At 37.0% G+C, this 19,167-nt stretch overlaps 1 protein-coding gene across 1 annotated transcript in view; it reads left to right on the top strand.

Annotated features, from left to right (window-relative positions):
- Positions 1 to 19,167, top strand: part of PHLPP1 (PH domain and leucine rich repeat protein phosphatase 1) — a 187,031-nt gene that overhangs the window by 129,203 nt on the left and 38,661 nt on the right. The window contains exons 7-10 of the mRNA XM_069468353.1: positions 4,776 to 4,978; positions 6,802 to 6,862; positions 9,225 to 9,320; positions 13,602 to 13,757. Coding sequence (XP_069324454.1) covers positions 4,776 to 4,978; positions 6,802 to 6,862; positions 9,225 to 9,320; positions 13,602 to 13,757 — 516 coding nt within the window. The remainder of the gene's footprint in view (positions 1 to 4,775; positions 4,979 to 6,801; positions 6,863 to 9,224; positions 9,321 to 13,601; positions 13,758 to 19,167) is intronic.

Genomic DNA, 19,167 nt, shown 5'->3' with positions numbered 1-19,167 from the left:
TTCCATGCCCCTGTGTTTCCATCTATAAATTGTGGTTAATAATAGAACTTAATTCACAGAGTTGTAGAGAGAATTAAATTCCCTAGCGCTCCCAGCAAGTGATATGTTTTGTTATCCTTACCTGATTGAGGACTCCTCTGTGTTTGTGGAACCTGCTCAGCTGTCATTCCTGGCATCTTTACTCCTTTCTCTTTGTCAAAAGGTGGTTCTTTCCTTGTGTTGTGTCCACTTTCCTCTCCTGATAACCCCACACCCTTACGCAGGCTTGCTCAGTTTCATCAGCATGAAGTAGCATCATCTTTCGCTCCCTGTTCTCCATTCATATGATTGGGCCTAGAAACCTGTATAGTTCAGTCCCTCAAAGAATTGTTTGGCTTCACCGTTCCTCAGACTAAAGGAATAAGGCCTGTCCCACCTGGGGAAATGTTAGCAATTTGCAGTTCTAGAATTCTTAATTTGGAGGTACAAATGGTTATAATTTATCTGACTTTGAGAACTTATTGGATGTGACAAGACAGAGAACTAAACATTTTGTCATATTAATTTATTTTCCAAATTATTAACCTTATTTGCCTACGAGTCACTAAGATTTAGCAAACCCTTAGTCGAGAATTTAGGCCCTTTTTATTCAGCCACCCAGTGGTACAACTTTGTTAGAGCCAAGGACAATGGGTTGCATTGACATTAGGTAACAAGCATGAGATGATTTCTGAGTTACCTGGTACTGTAAGAAGATATTTTTCTTGACCTGAATTAGCTTACAAATAAGATCAATCTAATATGTCCAAAAGTAATGATTCTTAGTAAGTGCTTTATAAGTTCTTCAGATTTCTAGTTCTAGCTTGAGTCTCTTTAATGACATCACCTACAAGATATTTAAATATCAGAAGAGACACTGGACACTCTGTAACTGTTGAATGACTGTGAGTAGATAACTGCTTCCTTCCTGAGGTGAGGAAGGAAAAACCAGATCAGATTTTGCTCTGATTCTGCCTTAATACTTTAAATTGAAGCTAGTGGAGACATTTAAGGGGAGTTTCACTTAGTTTCTCTAAGCAAAAGGCTAATTTTATTGAATGTTTTATTCCTTTAAATAGAAATGTTGCATCAGATTAAGTGATCATTTTTAATCTTATTCTTTTCCTTATATATATAAGTACTTAGAGTCTGATATTTCTTTTATGGCATCATAATTCCTCTTCCTCCTTCCCCTCCTCCTTCTCCTCCTCCTCTCAGCCCAAAATGTGGCTGTTACCCTCATCTCTCCCCTCGGTCACTTCTCTTTCCATCCCTGTCTTCTCCCTTGGTAGTTGCATGTATTCTCGGGCTTCATCTTGCAGTTTTCATCTCAATGTTAAACATCCCTCAATCTTTCCCTAACTCTTCTGTTCTTGGGACCAGTTTCACTTCAGCTGCCAGCTGGATAATTTCTCCTTAGTTTGCCTTACTGACACATTCAGCCAAGTACATGCGAAACGGAGTTCACTGTCCTTCTTTACTCAACCAGTTCTTTCCCCTGGATTCGTTTCTGCTGAGAGCAGCACCACCTCATTGGTTTCCCAAACACACCTTTTGGCTCTGTTTCTAGTCTACCATCAGAGTCTATCTGTTCTTCTTTTACACTCGTTTCACTCACGTCCCTTCCTTTTTCTTCTCACTGTGACTGTTGCCTCCGTCGTACAGCCTCTCGAGCAAGCACAGCCTTGCTCAGAGCCTCCCCTCCTGTTCTCTAGTTCGAGGTATTCAACACTCACGTTTGGCTTCAGCCCACTAGCCTGTGAGTCCCTTGAGGATGAGGCTCCATCTCAGAGCTGCTCAAGTGCGGTCCTCCAGCCCGTGCTGGCAAACCAACTATTTGCTACTTTTCCACGATGACATGTGTATAGAATTTGAGACTAATATTTTAGAAATGTATACTGATTTGACATTGCCACAACATCCAAGTGATTTATGAGTAGACTCATCTCATTGTACAGGGAATTCACTAGTTCAGGTGTCGTCAGACTTGCACGGTGAGTTGCATGTGGTGTGAGGGCGTGAGCTGGGTACTGGTTGTGTGCAGTGGGCTGTACATCAGCCTGTGATGAATGACAAGCTTAGAAAATAGGTCCTTCACCAGAGATAGTTTAGGCACTGCTCTTATTTATCCTTGAGCCCCAGTGTTAGCAGGTAGTAGGCACAGTCCTTGATAAATATTGACTGCCCCATCTTCCTAGCCACATTCTCTCTCCTCTCATATCCCCTGTGCTCCTGAGGAATCCGTGCGTGCCGGCATGAGGTCACCTTGTGCCCTGCTCTTCAGTGCAGAGGCCATTCTGCCACTTCCTCCTGGGCTGCTGCTCTTCTCCCATTTACAACTGGTTAGATTCCCAGTACTCTTGGGATTCAGATGAGATGCTTCCTTTTTCTTAGGATCTTTTTTGACCATTCTCTGTGTTTTATACAACATTTATGACACTTATCACATACTTGTAGTCCTTATATTGTTTAAAACATGTCTGACTCTCCTCACGAAATGATGAAATCTGTTTCCAAATGCCTTGTGTTATTCATCTCTTACTGTCAAAAGCTGCAGGTTGTCGTCATCACCATCATCACCATCACCCTTCACAGTTTACAAAGTACCATCACATATTTCTCATTTGATCTTCCCAGCTGCTTCGCAGGACCAGGAAGGTGTTGTCCTCATTTCACAGATTAGAATTAGACTCAGGTGTTAGGTGACTTGCTCACGATCTCATTTGCAAAGGTCGGGCTGCCAGCTGGGGCTAGGACCTGGTGCTTCCTCACACATCTGAGCTACTCAGTGAATGTTTATAAAGTAAACAAAATAGCTGTGTTAACTGAGGGGATTATTGGAAGGGAATTTTAACCACATTTTGCTTCTTAAAAAGTTCATCCTAGTACAACATGGTGAGTATAGTTAACAATAGATTGTATTCTTGAAAACGCTAAGAGAGTGGAGGTAAAGTGTTCTTACCACAAAAATGATAATCTGTAAGATAATGCACATGTTAATTAGCTAGATTTAATCATTCCACAATATATATATATATACTTCAGAACATCATGTGGTATACTATAAATGCATATAATTTTATCAATTTTATAAATAATAATAATAATACAATTCATCCTAAATAGGTAAATTACTGTGTGAGGCTAAAAACTTGATATTTGAATTATGGTAAGGGTTGGCAATTTAAGCCAAATGTTAACTTTTCTTTGATTATAGATTTTCTTTTGTCTCTTCATTAAACCAACACTTTCATTATTTTAGTAGTAATATAATGAAATTATGTGTGTGTGTGGTTATTTCAAATGAAGATGATGCCTCATGAAGTTTATTTAAAGTGTAGATTGGGAAGAAGATGGGACATCTTTTAAATTCCTGCAGTCTATTGTATGCAAGATGAGATTTGTTTTTTCTTTTTTATTCTGTGTACACATTCTAGTAATCTAGTGAGCATTTGGAAATAGGCAAATTGCTGGGTTGAGGCCAGTTTTTTAATCCTACAACCTGGAATAAAAAAAGAGAAGGAGCCAAAAACACATTGTCGTAGGGACATTTGAAGAGGCCATATGTTATACTTGCATGTGACGAGGCCTGGCTCTTTGCTGTCACTCATCCTTGTGTTTCAGTGGCTTTATGATGTTGCTCTTAATAATTCATTTACCATAGTTTTATTTTCTTTTTTTAAAGGTCAGAAATTCACTACAGAGAAATTTTGGCTTTTTCCTATACTCCATCCTGGTATTAATTCTCTTTTAATCAAGTACATAATCTCAGCACTTTGTTGGCTTTGTAATGAAAAGTGGAGGGGTTTTGTTGTTGTTTGTTTTTAAAGGAATCAGGCATGGCCTAGCAAACTGGAAATTTGAGATTTTCAGCTGTTTTTCTCCCCTTTGAAGCTAAATGTATCTCTGTTATATTGGTTCCTAGGCCCCATTGCTGCTTAGTTATCTTGTGCTGGATCATCCACAGCAACTTGAGCCCGTGAGCTACCCAGTTCTCATGGCAGGGGTTTTCCCTGTGCCTCGCTCCATCCTGGAGTTATTGATTCCCATTTTTGTCCTTCAGTCTGTCATTTCTTGGTGAATCTTAGATGCCACGTTGTCAGTGTTTTCTGCACTTTACTCTTTGAAGTAGTGTTTTATATGTGGAGATGGCTTTGGTAGTCATCCCGGGCCTGAGCAGCTGGGAATCCCAGTACTCGGGTGCCCGTTCTCTGGGGCTCTGTGCATTATGCTGCTGTCGTTCATTGTTCGTTATACGACTCCCATTCATGATTTTTCCTTCTCACCCTTTAGTTCTGTCCTCCTTCATGCTGCCCATCTACCTGCTTACTCATCCTCTCTCCTTCCTTAGATGTTCGTTGTAGTTGTGATGTGCTTAATGGGTTATTCTGGGTTTTGTTTCTTATGTTCTTTTCAGTATGCTGTAAGTAGTTTTACAACCTAGTTCTTTGGAAATAAATACTTAAGTGGATTTTTTCTCTCTTCAAATGAGTTAAGGCAAAGTCAGTGGGGCTTGCTCCTTTCCTAGCCTTCATGGTCTAACTTGTGTTTCAGAATATATTGTGAATTGTAGCTAAAAATAACCAGAGAATCTGGTTAGTGAAACAAGGCCAGATGCTGAGATTCAAGAAATCATGGAGAACTACAATACAGAGAAAATCGTGTTCTTTCTTGCTAGCTCACCGTATTAGGGTGTGGCCATTTACTCACAGCACTGGACTTAACTGTAACCTCTATTTGTGTTTCTTCCCCTCAAGATTGAACGTAATTAGGAAGCTAATAGCAGACGAAGTGGACTTTCTGCAGCATGTCACTCAGCTTGACCTCAGAGACAATAAACTTGGTGATCTAGATGCTATGATTTTCAACAACATTGAAGTTTTGCACTGTGAAAGGAATCAATTGGTGACATTGAACATCTGTGGCTATTTCCTAAAGGCACTCTATGCCTCTTCTAATGGTATGTAACATAGACCACGTCGAAGCTTCTCTTTTGATTCCAAGAATTTAACCAGCAGCATCATGTCTGCCTCCCTGGTTTTTCTTTCCCCATTTAGTTAGCAAAATAAGTGTTAAGTTTTGCTAAGATAAAAGTTATAAAAGAAAAATGCCGATTTGGTATTTAAAGGAATCAAAAGGAAAATTTTATTGTTTCTAATTTATTTCTCATATTGTGATGTTTAGTTAAGTTATTCCCACTTTTGCTTTGGTCCGTTTGCTTAAGGGAAGGGGGGAAAGTGGGCTACCTTGTTACAGTAAGATAGTAAGTCCAGAACCTTGACTTAATACTGGAGAATGGAAGGAAATCCCATTTTGGACTCATTCCTTATTTCCAGTTTCATGTTCCACTAACAAAGACCTCACCGAAGATAAACCTGAATTATATACCCACATCGTAAAGCAAGAGTCTTAATCATTCAATAAGATCTCTTAGAATTTGAAAATCATGGTAGTTTCAAAAAAGAAAAGATCATATGGGCATATGTTTGCTAAGGTGAAGATTTCAATCCCCTACGATCAGCAAACTGAATGAGAGCAAGTAGTTACTACTATAGGTTGAACAAATGTTTATCAAGCACTTGTCTAAACCATATGCATAGTATGCATAGTGTAGCTCATGAGTTCTGAAAGATAAGGGATTTTTTTTTAATGTGCTTACTGTCACCTGATTAGAAAAACAAGCCAAACCTCAAATAAGCATAGATTCTAATGTAATCAGTTTCGCTGAGCACCAAAGGGTCATAGGATTTGGATAGCCAGTGGGAACAAAATGGGAGAAAATGATCTGAATGTGGCTTGCTCAGCATTTGGGAGAAGACAGGGAATTCTGAACTCATAGAAGTAATTATGGGATGCATATCTTGGGGTCTGATGGTGAAGTGAAACATTGAACTTAGTACAGTAAGCTATAGAGAACCAGTAGAGATTGTTAAGTGGAGGAGACATGATGGAAATGATGCTGTAAGACTGTTAATTTAAAAGTATGGCACAGAATGCATTAATGGTAGAAAAGTGAGTTAATCTACCACTCTACTAACCTAAGTTATTGTGATGGGCTTCATGTGAGCGAATGGGAACTTATAATCAGGGTTATAGATGTTGATTTAAGACTCATCTGCTCAGACATGATACCTGAAGCCAGAGAAGTAAGGCAACTGAAGGGGCAGAGAGACCTGGTACCAAAAGTCAACTTACAAACCCTCACAGTTAACTGGGGCCAGAGTGGGCAACTAGATAGGAGCTAAAAACGTGAATTACTTGCTAAGTGTTTAGAGAAGCAGAAGGACATTTAGAATCTACTCTGTCCAAGAAACAAAGCCCTAGCTGGGTAATGGTGTCATATATCCAAAAGTTTTGAGAAGGAGTTTCAGATTTGAGAAGTCATTTGTGACCCTCCAGAGTGCTGCTTCAGTAGAGTGATGAAGATAAAAGACAAGATGCATTTGGTTTTATGGAAGAAACCCTGAGTGTTAGAGCATTTATTCAGTTAATCTTCTGGATATAATTTAGCATGCATAACATAAGAGGAGAACCACAGGAAATGGATAGGAAAGAGGTAGGAAGGTAGAATGAGTGATTTATTTCAATCTCTGAATAAGATCTTGTGATTAAATTGGAAGTTTTTTACTTTCCTGTGGTTTCAAAGTTGAACAAATGGATGTATTGTACTTCTTAAACTAAACAAACAATGGAGAATAAAGCACAGTAATGATATTTGACATACAAAAAGAGTCTTTGTATCATTGAGATAGTGATGTTTTTGTGGGTTTTTTTCCCTCCTAGAACTTGTTCAACTTGATGTTTACCCAGTTCCAAATTATTTGTCCTACATGGATGTTTCAAGGTAAGAAGTCAAGTCTTAGAGTACTCTAGAGTCTGCTTGAAAATTATTTAGATAAGTCTCTCTGAGCTTGTGTATAATCACTTTTTTATATTTTGAAGTTAAATAATAATTAAATTTAATGGTTTTTACTTATCCTCTAAAAATGTATGTAAGTATCTTTCACTTAAAATACGTTTTGTTTTCTGTAGTTCACCAGACCATAAAGGTGTCAGTGTGTGCGCCAATTTGGACATTAAGTTTGGGCTTGAAAGATTTGTGAGTTGAGGGTTATATGACTTGAAGGTCCAGTAGTTCCTCAATCTCTTTAATTATCTTAACCATGTCTTTGTGTCTTTCCCTGAAATGATATTAATTTTATTCTTTTAAGTGCTGTATTTCTTTTAATTCCTCCTCCCATTTATTATTTTGTACCTATATCTCCTTGGTAAAAATTCTTAGAAAATAGCAACCACAAGATAGGAATTCTGTACAACCTGTTCAGTTTTCTTAGCTCCTTTTTGAATAGGCTGACCATCTTACCCTTTATGCAAATTTGCTTCTGTGGTGTGTCATACTTATTCCAGTTCATACAAATACTATGATAGACTTTTTCCTGAGGGCACAAAGATGTGACTATACATATATGAATACAGCATATATTTATATAAATTAAACTTTAAAAATTTTAATGTTGAATTTTAAAATTGAAACTCAAGAGAATTCTAAAAGAAATACATAAAATTTTCTCAGTACATGGGAGTCTGTGGCCCACTCCAGGTGACAACTGTTACCTTGTGTCAGTGTATAAATTCTGATAATTTGTTAACAGTCATCATACTTTGTAATCACAACAGCTATGTGATTTATCATATACAAAAATTTACCTTTTGTCATGAAAGTACACAGACTGGCTATTTTAAAAATAATATAAGAATGTGTCAGCTATTAGGAGAATTCTTACAATTAAAATTTTATTATAAGTTTATAATTATAAAATTCTTTGAGCAGTGCTTCATGCATTTTCTACTATCTACATATATCAGACAGTTTAATGAACTTGAAGTCACACATTGCTTGATTAGTTTACTGTTTTTTCCTATTAGCCCTGGATGTTGTTATTTTTACCTTTTAAATAAAAACAGTATAGGAATGGGGTTTGCATCCATACGTGCGTATAAGTATCTTGAACAGACGTATTTCAAGTATACACATTACAACTATTTTCCTTTTTTCTTTAATATCTTATAACACTTGTCCCAAGCGTCATATTTTCATAGAATTTTCATGTCTATAAAGAATTATAGTCATAATTTACATACCATTTTAGATTCCTTGTGCCTGGTCACTTAATATATTTAAAAAAGAAGGTAAAAGGCTAACCATGTCTGACTAGGGACATATCGAAATAGAGTAGATGTGTTTAAGTAATTGTCAGTTCATTTAATGAAGTCAACATTAGTTTAGTTCACTTGTTTCTAGTAATTATTATTACTGTCTAATGCCCAAGTAAATGTTTTGAAGTAATTAAATCTGAGTCTTAACCGTCAGTGCACGTTTTCACTGCTACTGTTTTAAAATCGCCTCTCTTCCCATTTATCCATGGCTATGTTTGCATGATGCCAACTGCAGCTGGGAAGTATTTTAATGTTAAGGGTTAAAAGGTACATTTGAAAATAAAACTGTTATGCCATTTGACTCATTGACTTAACGGAAGTGTATGTGTTTTTATTAGCAATATGACATCCTCTCCCTAAACTTGACATGGATCTATAGACTTTATAGGAAAGCAAGTTTGGGAACTTGACCTTTTTTAATATTTTTATTTATTTTTTATTTTTATTTTTTTGAGACAGGGTCTCGCTCTATTGCCCAGGCTGGAGCACCGTGGCATAATCACGTGGCATGATCAAACTCCTGGCCTTAAGTGATCCTCCTACTTCAACTTCCTGAGTAGCTGAGAACTGTAGGCATATGCCACCATACCTGGCTAATTAAAAAAAATTTTTTTGTAGAGACAGGGTCTCACTATGTTGTTCAGTCTGGTCTTAAACTCCTGGCCTCAAGCGATCTTCCTGCCTCAGCCTGTCAAAGTGCTAGGATTATAGGTGTGAACCACTGTGCCTGGCCTAGACTTATTTTTAGACTTGAGATGATACAGATGATGTAACCATGTCCTTTTTTACTTTTTCTTTACTACTTCTCCCTATCACAATTCATCTTGATTCTAGAGTAAAGTGAATGCACGTAGGATTTTGCTTCATACCCACTGTACTTTGGTATTTCATTTAAAGTTTTATTTATTTTTTTGTTAATTATTTTGAGTTTAGAACTACATTTGAGGCCAAATTCAATCAGAAAATCAACTTTATGTTCTTGTATTTAGGAACCGCTTAGAAAATGTGCCTGAGTGGGTATGTGAGAGCCGAAAGTTAGAAGTTTTGGATATTGGCCATAATGAAATATGCGAACTTCCCGCCCGGTAAGTATTACAGATCCAGTGAAAGAATCTCAAAACAGATGAGCAATAAGAAAAAAAATTGCTGATTCAGTGTTTAACTTGTTATTATAAGCCCTTAAGAGTTTGTTTTAAAACCTTATTTGGTGTTTTTACCCCATGCCGTGTCTTCAAGTTACATACTTTCTTCATGCAGTGAGTAGAGTCAGGTTTTGACTCTCAGTCCAACTTTTTAAAGCCATGCAGAAAGTGATGCTTGGTAGAAATTTTTTAAGAAGTTAAGAGAAGTGTTCAGAGATTCAGCAAACAATACAGTTAGCCTGCCTCTGGGACCTTAATTCTTTCAGAATCTTCCACTTCTATCTGTTGACTTAGTATGTCTGCCTTACCAAGAAATAACTTTTGTTTTCCATAGAATATAACTTTGAGCAGAAAAAAAGATTGTTAGATCATTAAAACTAGAAAGAGCAAACTAGATTATCTTTTTCTTGGTGTGAAATTTGGAGTAAAAAGTTCAAGAACTTCTCTTTCCTTCTCTCTTTTAAATATGTTATTATTTCTATTTCATAATTTTCACTTTAGTGGCAAGATTTGCAAGACAGCCATGTGATGACAACTAGTGCCCATAAATACAGAGAAATATTTTCAAGTTGACTAATTGTGGTCCAGATATTATTGAACTATTAGTGACTAGCCATGCAATTAATAACCAAAACAGTAGTCTAGTCGGTGCTGTCCTATAGAACTTTCTGTGATATCTGTGCTGCCCAATAGAGTATCCATGAGGCACATGTGGCTGTTAAGCACTTGAAATATGGCTAGTGTTACTGAGGAACTGAATTATTTATTTAATTTTAATTAAATTTAAATAGCCACTTGTGACCAATGGTTACCACAAATCAGGTCTAGTTAATTGCCGCTGTTCTCAGCCAATCACCAAACAGAGGAAGTTAGTTGTTTTAAACTATGTATGGTCAAAAATAGCAATGAAATATTATAAAAGTATGTCACCATCATGGAGTAAACTTTTACTTTAGGCACATAGTCTTTAAAGGTATGTGATCAATATTCCTCTGTTTTCTTGTAAAGAACAAGGATGGTGAAATACAGGTGATTGATAAACCTAGGACGTATGTTGGAGTTGGGCTGTCCAATTTGGTAGCTCCTACCCATTAGCCACGTGACTAGTGAGCACCTGAAATGTGACTAGTCTTAATTGAGAAGTGCTGCAAGTGTAAAGTGTACACTGGATGCAAATTATAATAGTGTATATTAATTACATGTTAATATTTTGCTTATATTTGGGGCCTAGTAAAATACACCCTAAGCATTAATTTACTTGTTCCTTTTTACTTTTTTTATGTGTGGCTCTTAAGAAAATTTAAAACTACATATGTGGCTTGCATTATATTTCTGTCGGATAACACTGTGTTAGAATATGGCTCTCATAAAAGAAATCTGAGTTATATTTTCAGTCCCTGAAAAGCTCAGCTAATTTTGCTTTGTTCCTCAGCCATACATTATCCCTGTAAATTTGATTTGTTTGAAAATGCTCTCTGCCCTCGAGTATTATGTTGACTGAGCATTTAGGTGGCCCAGTGGTGAGGGTCAAGAGTGTATATGTCTGTGTCTGTGCCTGAGCCTGTTAAAAGAGGACCAGCAAAGATGAAAACAGGCTACTACCGGTAGGGAAAAAATAGTTTGTTGAAAAAATTTCTTACCATATCTTTCCTCCTATTTTCTCTCTTCTCTTTCCCTGTCCAGCCCTTCAATCCAACAGATATCAATCACATTGGTGCCTAAGTCCTCTCTTGCTGTAGGCTAAAACAAAGATATTTTTAATATATTTGTGTATGTGTGTAAACAAGCAGTAAATACAAGATATGATATTTTATCCAATTTTTCTCCAAATTCGTTAATCTTAGATTTGCTTTATATCATTACAGGCTTTTTGGGGATCTAGACAAATGCTTATTCAAAGCAAATCCCAAATGCTGTATTGTCAAAGAATTTAAACCGTGTGTGTGTGTGTGTGTGTGTGTGTGTGTTTTAACTCGTGGGACAAAAAGAATGTGTATTGTTTTCTTGTTTATGGTGGTATTCAGTTGCAAATTTTGTATGAGCCCTATTGTTAATGTATTAATAACATTCAGGCAAGACAGTGATTCATTAGAATTGATTTAATATTCAGACTGTGTTTACCTAAGTAAGGTTTATGAGAAGTTTGGCAAAATAGAAATTATTATTTAGAAGTGGAAATGTATTAAAAGGGAAAATAAGTATTTTCATGCTTAGACAATATTCAAAAGAATTTAAATCCAATAATTAGCATTTAATTCTCATCCTGTAGTTGATTAAATCTACTTTTTTATTTGTAAAAATCAAGAAAAAGAATTTGTCAACTGTCTTTTACTTTTTATGTATTAAAGGATAAATAATATATATGATAAATCATACGTGTGTGTGTGTGTGTATATATATATAAAATGAACCAAATGCTGAATTATTGGTTTGGACTGACCATTTCAGAGACTGCCTGTGATAACTGTGAATGTGAGGATGATCTGACTGGCCTGAATCATCTGTCTTGTCACACTGATACCTAAATCTACAAAGTCAGATAACTTTAATTGTGGTCTGTGGTGTCACAGGGTTGAGACAGGTTGCTAGCATCTTTGTGAGCAATGAATCTAGATCTGATATTTAAAGTAAATTTATGCCATAAGATATGGTGATTTTTAATGATTATGAGTCAAAGGATACAAAGTTTTAGTTAGACAGGAGGAATAATTCAAGAGGTCTACAACATTGTGATTATAGTTAATAACAATGTGTTGAATTCTTGAAAATTGCTAAGAGAGTAGATTTTAAATGTTCTCACCATTAAAAAGATAGGTATGTGAGAATACATATATTAATTGGCTTGATTTAACCATTCCACAGTGCATACATATATCAAAACATCATGATGTACACCAGAAATATATGTAAATTTTTTGTTAGTTAAAAATTAAATTAGTTAACTAAAAAATAATCGTGAGCATCAATAAATGAGGTCAGAATGGTGGAAAGCAGGAAATGGATGACAGTATAACAGGAATTCTTTCTTTCTTTCTTTCTTTCTTTCTTTCTTTCTTTCTTTCTTTATTTATTTATTTTGTGAAAGAGTCTCGCTCTGTCACCCCAGCTAGAGTACAATGGCATCATTATAGCTCACCACAACCTCAAGCTCCTGGGCTTAAGCAATAATCCTCCCCTCAGCCGCATGCCACCACACCAGGCTAATTTTTTCTGGAGGCAGGATCTCACTCTTGCTCAGGCTGGTCTCAAACTCCTGGCCTCAAGGGATCCTCCCCTTGGCCTCCCAAAGTGCTAGGGCTACAGGCGTGAGCCACTGTGCCCAGCCATGAATTCTTAATCTAAAGTGATCATGATGCAATTATAACCTTGCTTTCCCACAGCTCCCAGATCCAGGTGTCTGTTTAAACCTAGGGTCTGTTTTATTCTCTGCAACTCTTGAAGACATCTGAAGTGGTCATAATGCAGATTTATATTAGATTAACAAGTATTCATCGTTTGTGAAAGTTCTGATTACCCTTAGAAGAAACACAGCCAAGCTTCCAAATGGCTGTATCAGACTCATAAGAAGGTAGTGGATTAAGTGCATTCTACTTTCTTTAGAGAGAATCTCTACCTTGGTCTAGCATTAAACTAAAAAGAAAACAAAAATACCAGCCAGGGAAGTGAGGCAAGGGAGAAACAGTTTTGATTGTGAAATGCAGCTGAAGGAAAATATAACATTTTCTCAGTTGACATTTGTAAAAGTTTAGTTGAATAGAAGAATCCTTTATTTAATGTGGATCCTCTGAGTAAAGATTGCTCAGCTATGTTTATTCAGAATCTGTCGTGGGTAAAACACCCAGCATTCTAGTGTAATACAAGACACAAACCGTACCTTGAAGAAGCATACAACCTTTTAAAGCTTGCCTTGTGAATCGAACAAGATTAAACCGATCTCTTCAGTGGCTACTTTTATGAAACCCTTTTTTGCTATGTAGAGCTTCTTTGTTCAATATTCCTTTTCATAGTTTTTCCTTCCCCCCTTTTTCTTAAACTGTAGAAAGTATTGAAACATAAATAGCTGCAGGTTTGAACTTATTTTAAAATGAATTTGCAGTTGCTCTGAATGAATTTATGATTTTTGGAGAGTTAATTTTAAGTATTCTCCTACTCTTACTTATTTTTCAAACTTTACCCCAAATTAGCTCTAAGTAAGTTGCCTTCTGTCTTTTCTTTTTGGTACAGCTTATTTTGTAATAGCAGTCTCCGGAAACTACTGGCAGGACACAACCAGTTGGCAAGGCTACCTGAAAGGCTAGAAAGAACCTCGGTGGAGGTCTTGGACGTGCAACACAACCAGCTCCTTGAGCTACCGCCTAACCTGCTGATGAAGGCTGACAGGTAAAGCGGTTTGTTTGTCTGGTTTATTCATCTGAGTCTGTAAATACTCCCTCATTTGCATTTTTGTCTTCTATGATCTGAGACCGTTTGTGTAAACTTTCTGATTATATGTCTGTTGTAGATTTATGAAGGGAATAGTTTTACCAGCCACTTCTCTAACCATTTTGGAGGGGATGGAGTCAGGGGCATCCTATAGATTCCTTATTAATTTTGCTGCTCTCTGAAGAGAAGTAGGTTATGTTGTGCATAGAAATGTGTTGTGGGGATATCAGTGTAAAACAAGGATGAGAGATATACTCCTGTATCACTACCTGGTCAAAACTCGCACACGCTGCTGCATGCTTAGTGTAATTATCTTACAATTCTCTGTTCCTGCTTTCACAGTTTGAGACTTTTGGTGATAGGGATAGATTTTCCTAGAGTTTGCTTAGTTCTTTTTTTTTTTTTTCTTTTATCAGTCCTCCTTATCTTTACCAGTTTTCTCTTCATATTTAATTTATTTTCTTTTGAACAAACAAAATTTTTCTAAATAATTCATATACACTAAGCATTTGAAGAATTCTGTTTTGAATGGGGGAGAGGTAAATTTAAACATTAAGTGAGGTTCTATTTTCTGTGAGTTGCCACATGCAGAACTTTCTTTAAAGAGAGGTTGAAGTAACAGTGGCGGTTCACTTACTGTGGGGCCTCTTGTGTGCACAGAGCCCTGTGCCTCATATTAACATGTTTCCTAGACAATTGGCACAAACCATCTCAACTTCTGTTCATGTTTATTTTTAGCGAGTGACCATTGCTTTAGAGACAGTATGAGGGATCTGACGTTTAGTGTATCTCATGATGAAGACCAAAAAGTTAAATTTAATTTTGCTTCTACAAGTACAGAGAAGAGAAGGACATGATGAGGGATCTTTTTACCTTAAAAAATAAAAGTCCGATGTGTTTCACCAGGTGTGATATTATGTGTGTAAAACAGCAGTCTGAGAACTCTGGCTCTCTGGAGCTGAATTACATTCCCCACCATGTGTCCCCACATCCCTGTGCTTACTCCTGTCACAGTACTCATCACACACTGTGTTATGATTTCTCGTCTCTCTCCATTATTAGGTTATTAACTCTGTGAAGCCAGTGACTGTGTTTTAACACATTAACTGCCATGAGCGTTATATTTAACTCTAGTTTTGACCCTGGGGCTGCCTGAAGCATATATAAAATCTTACTTGTTGATGTTCTTATTGTTACAATTAATATTGACAATTTAATTCTAAAAACATGTATTAAATGACTAGAAGTCAATAAAGTTCATTTTTCTATTTATGTTTACCTGTAAATTACAGTCAAACTTTTTATTTTCATAATAAAACACTGTGGCCCCAAGAAAAAGTTTCTGATTTCTGTCTACCTGGGGCGATAGAGCAAGACTCTGTCTCAAAAAAAAAAAAAAAAAACCTATAATTTTTTTTTTTTTTTTTTTTTGAGACAGTATCTTGCTCTGTTGCCTGGGCTAGAGTGCGGTGGCATCATCATAGCTTATTGCAGCCTTGAACTCCCGGGCTCAAACAATCTTCCTGCCTCAGCTTCCCTAGTAGCTGGGACTACAGGCATGAGCGACCATGCCTGGCTAATTTTTTTATTTTTTGTAGAGACATGGTCTCACTGTGTTTGCCCGGGCTCTTCGTGAACTCCTGGCCTCAAGTGCTCCTCCTACCTCAGCCTCCCAAAGTGCTGGGATTACAGGCATGAGCCACCACGCCCAGCCTTAATCATAATTTTATCCTCAACATTTTATACTGTGTGTGGAATAAAGGAAAGTACTCAACAAATATTTGTTCAGTAAACCATAGAAAATTTAAGAAATTTTAAATACTACCTTCATTCCTGGCTTCGTATTTTTTTTCTTCTTCTCCTTTTCCTTTTTTAAAAAATCTTATTCCAAGATGTAACTTATATTCGGTAAAGTGTACAACTCTTAAGCATACTGCTCAATGAATTTGTATATATATATATATATATATAGATTGATACATAGATACACCTGCAACCACCATCCATATCAAGACATAGAACATTTCCAACTCCCTTTTCCATGTGTTCTGTTTTCCTCATTTAAAAAAAAAAATATCTTCAGTGCACTTAGGTAAATTATAATGACTTCCTACTAGAGAAATTATAAAGATATAGTGGAATTGTGAGAAAATGGGATTGCCATACTATAATTGAGCAGTGCCATGTCATTCTCCTGACAGAAAGTGAAATGTTTGAAGATCATGTAAAGAATTTTTCTTGTTTTTACATTCATAGCAAAGTACAGTGTGCAGCACATGGGTAACTTTAGACATGTGCTTTTTGTTGTGAATACTATAGAATTTGATTTCTTCCCCTGTGGAGGATTACAAGTTATGTTACCATCTTGTGTTTCTTTTATAAAGCTAAGTAGGCAAAATTTGGGTGCAATTTTATAATGTGAATCCACTTATTCCCCTAGAGTTCTACACTAAATCTATAGAACCAAATAAATAGATTGATTCCGGTTTCAGGAGTCTTTGAGGGAGATAAAACTATTTCTGAATCTTGCCAACTCTGGTAAGTCACAACCAGTAGGTGAATAGTGCTGGAATTTCCACTTGATAATAATCATTCTTTATTCATTTCTGAGGGCTTGGTTTTAAAGGATAGTTCTAGTGTTCACTATCTGGAGGCAGTCGGTAAGCAGTCGTTGAGTATGCTTGATGCCAGGAAAGATGTGCAAACAGATCCCTGGAGGAGCTCCTTGCTTAGGAGAGGTGACTGTATTTTCACATGGAGGTGGGTTTGGTCAAGGATTCGAGCAAGGGCAGCTGTAAATTCAGGTTGCTTCACGGGGATTCTGATGACTCCCAGGATGGAGGACCACTGCCTTCACTGTTGACTTTGTGACCCCAGGCAGGTCACTCTAAACTCAGTTTTCTCATTTTGCTTATTTTGTACATTTTGTAAGTTGAAAAAGGAAGGATTGTGTGAACTAGAATGTTTCTAATAATGCAACGTGGACAAATTAGGATGTGAACTGAGCCACTGAAAGAGGACATTGCTGTAATGAATGACATAAGCTAAGCTGGCCGTGTCAGCTAAAGGCATTTAGGCAGAAATCACCGTAGTCCAAATAGACTGACCTTTCTAGCCAGCTGCATTTTGGAAAATGCTGTAGGGAAAATTAACCAGCCTCTGTAGGCCTTGAGAGGAGGGCAGGGCATGCTAAATGCATTTCAGACACAGGGGAGTTCTGGAGTAAGGGGTTGGGTGAATTAGAAGGAGCAAGTATCCTGGTTTTCTTTTATGAGAGAAATGCACATGACCAAAAAAAGGCAGAAAATTAGAAACTTTTTGAAGAAGTTATATTCCAGTGTCTTTATTTTCCAACCATTGTAATAGCTATGTCACCAGCATGGTACAGCAACTGATCTAGTAGAGTCAGAAAGAAAAGTTAAGAGAGTTGGTTATCTCAGGCAGATAGGATTATGGTGGGGGTAATATTGGTTAGTTGTTTTTTTAAAGCACATTTTTGTATTATTTTTCTTGTTAGAGGGTTAAAAAATGTTTTCTAATAATTTCCACCAAATTATGCTTCTTAATGGGTTAATACTTCTACTTATCCTGTTTGTACAGCCTAAATAATGGAAGTTTTACTTTTTTTTTCTTGTCAGTCAACTAAAAACATGTACTGAGTATCCCTTTTGAATCTTCTCCTTCTGTATGCCTTAATTATACAGGTAGTTATAAATCTTATGTTCAGGTAAGTATGGCAGCACCAACTACCTTACCTATATTCATCTTTTGAGTTTTATTTTGACTTGCTTTTCACTGGCAGCTCACAAATTATAGACATACATGAAATATGATGGACTGTATTATCACCCAAAAGTTGACTGTGATTTTGTATCTTACGATCAGGGCAGGATTTGGTTCTGTTGGGTAACCTGGCACCTGTTCTCACCTGGATCTTACTGGCCTGAATTTCTCATCTTACCTGTTTTAGCTTTGAGTTGAGGATTTTCTTGATGGAAACCCCAGAAGAGTTTCAGATAATTGGTTGTCATCAACAGATGGGCAGGAGAGGAGGTAGATTCCCCATGGGTCACGAGAGTGGATGAGACATTGCCAGAGGTACTGCCATCCTTCTGTTCCTTCCTGAAATCTTGGCGATGACTGACTCCCTGTCCACCTAGCATCTGCATGCACATTTGATGGCCAGACAGCTCCTCCTGGGGAAGTCAGTCTAATTAACAAAGCCAAAACAGACCCTTTAAGGGAAAGTTATAGATCCCTGTTGTGTGTGGGCATCTAGCTCTGTTTTTTCCCTAGTTGGACCAGTACATGGTATTTTCAGGGGCAGAAATAGGGGGAGTATGTGTGCAAATGAAGTTCATGGTAACTGCTCATTTGTTTTTATTAAATATCCCCAGAGCATTAGTCACATTACAAACCATAAGTTTTAATGACTCAGACAGAATACGTGTAAATATCAAAGAGACTAAATGGGAACAGAAAATTTAGAAGAGCGTGATCGATTGACCGTGACAATTGGTACCTTTTGGCAAAGACAGATATTTCTGGCATTTTGAAGAGCTAAGTTGCCTACACTTGTTTTTTGTTGTTGTTGTTATTTTTTTTTTTTTTTTTTTTTAAGCAAAGAGAGCTGTCTGGTGATGTTTTGATGATTTGAGAGTCTCGTAGTGGACTCAAGATAGTTTTTCTCAAAGTGGGTCTTCAGAATCCCCTAGAGTTGTTCTCAAACGTGCAGATTCCGGCTCTTACCTCAGTTCTTGTCACTTAGACTTTAGAGGAATAGCCTGGGAATGTGCGTGTTTAACAGCGCTCCCCCAATGAGTTCAGTGCAGAGGGTCTGCCAAACACACTGGAAGCTAAAGTTGACCTCAGGTGCTACTGCTGAAATAAATAGATTTCTATGAAAGAATTTTAATACAAAAATTGAATGTGAGTCTAGTGATGTTTCTGGATATCACATACATTCCCTCTCTGCTTTTTAAAGTGTTGTGTTTCTCAAATATTTTAAGGTAAGTGGTTCTTAGCCAGGGTTATTAAATCAAAATTAACAGACAAGGTTTTCAAAATTGGAGAATCAGTCAATGGAGTTTAGAACACTATGAAGAGGAGGAGAGTGTCCATCCTTTTCTTCCTGCCAACCCCTCAGACCCCCCAGGATTTACCTCAGTCCTGGAGAAGAGATGGGTTGGGCCACTGGAAAGTGGCCGATTATGTGATCTCAACAGGGGTGGAGTTCTGGTGGCAAACTCAATTTGTTGTTAACCAGAACAAACCAGAGGAGTTTAACCAGAAGTTTCTAAGCACTCCTGTCTGTGAACAGTGCTCTGAGCCTGAGGAGAAGCCATTAATGGATTATCAAAAGAGTCCT

Source organism: Eulemur rufifrons, chromosome 5, assembly GCF_041146395.1.
Source record: "Eulemur rufifrons isolate Redbay chromosome 5, OSU_ERuf_1, whole genome shotgun sequence".
NCBI lineage: Eukaryota > Metazoa > Chordata > Mammalia > Primates > Lemuridae > Eulemur > Eulemur rufifrons.
The sequence above is the reverse complement of the archived record's forward strand: the minus strand, read 5'-3'. Positions and strand labels throughout refer to the sequence as shown.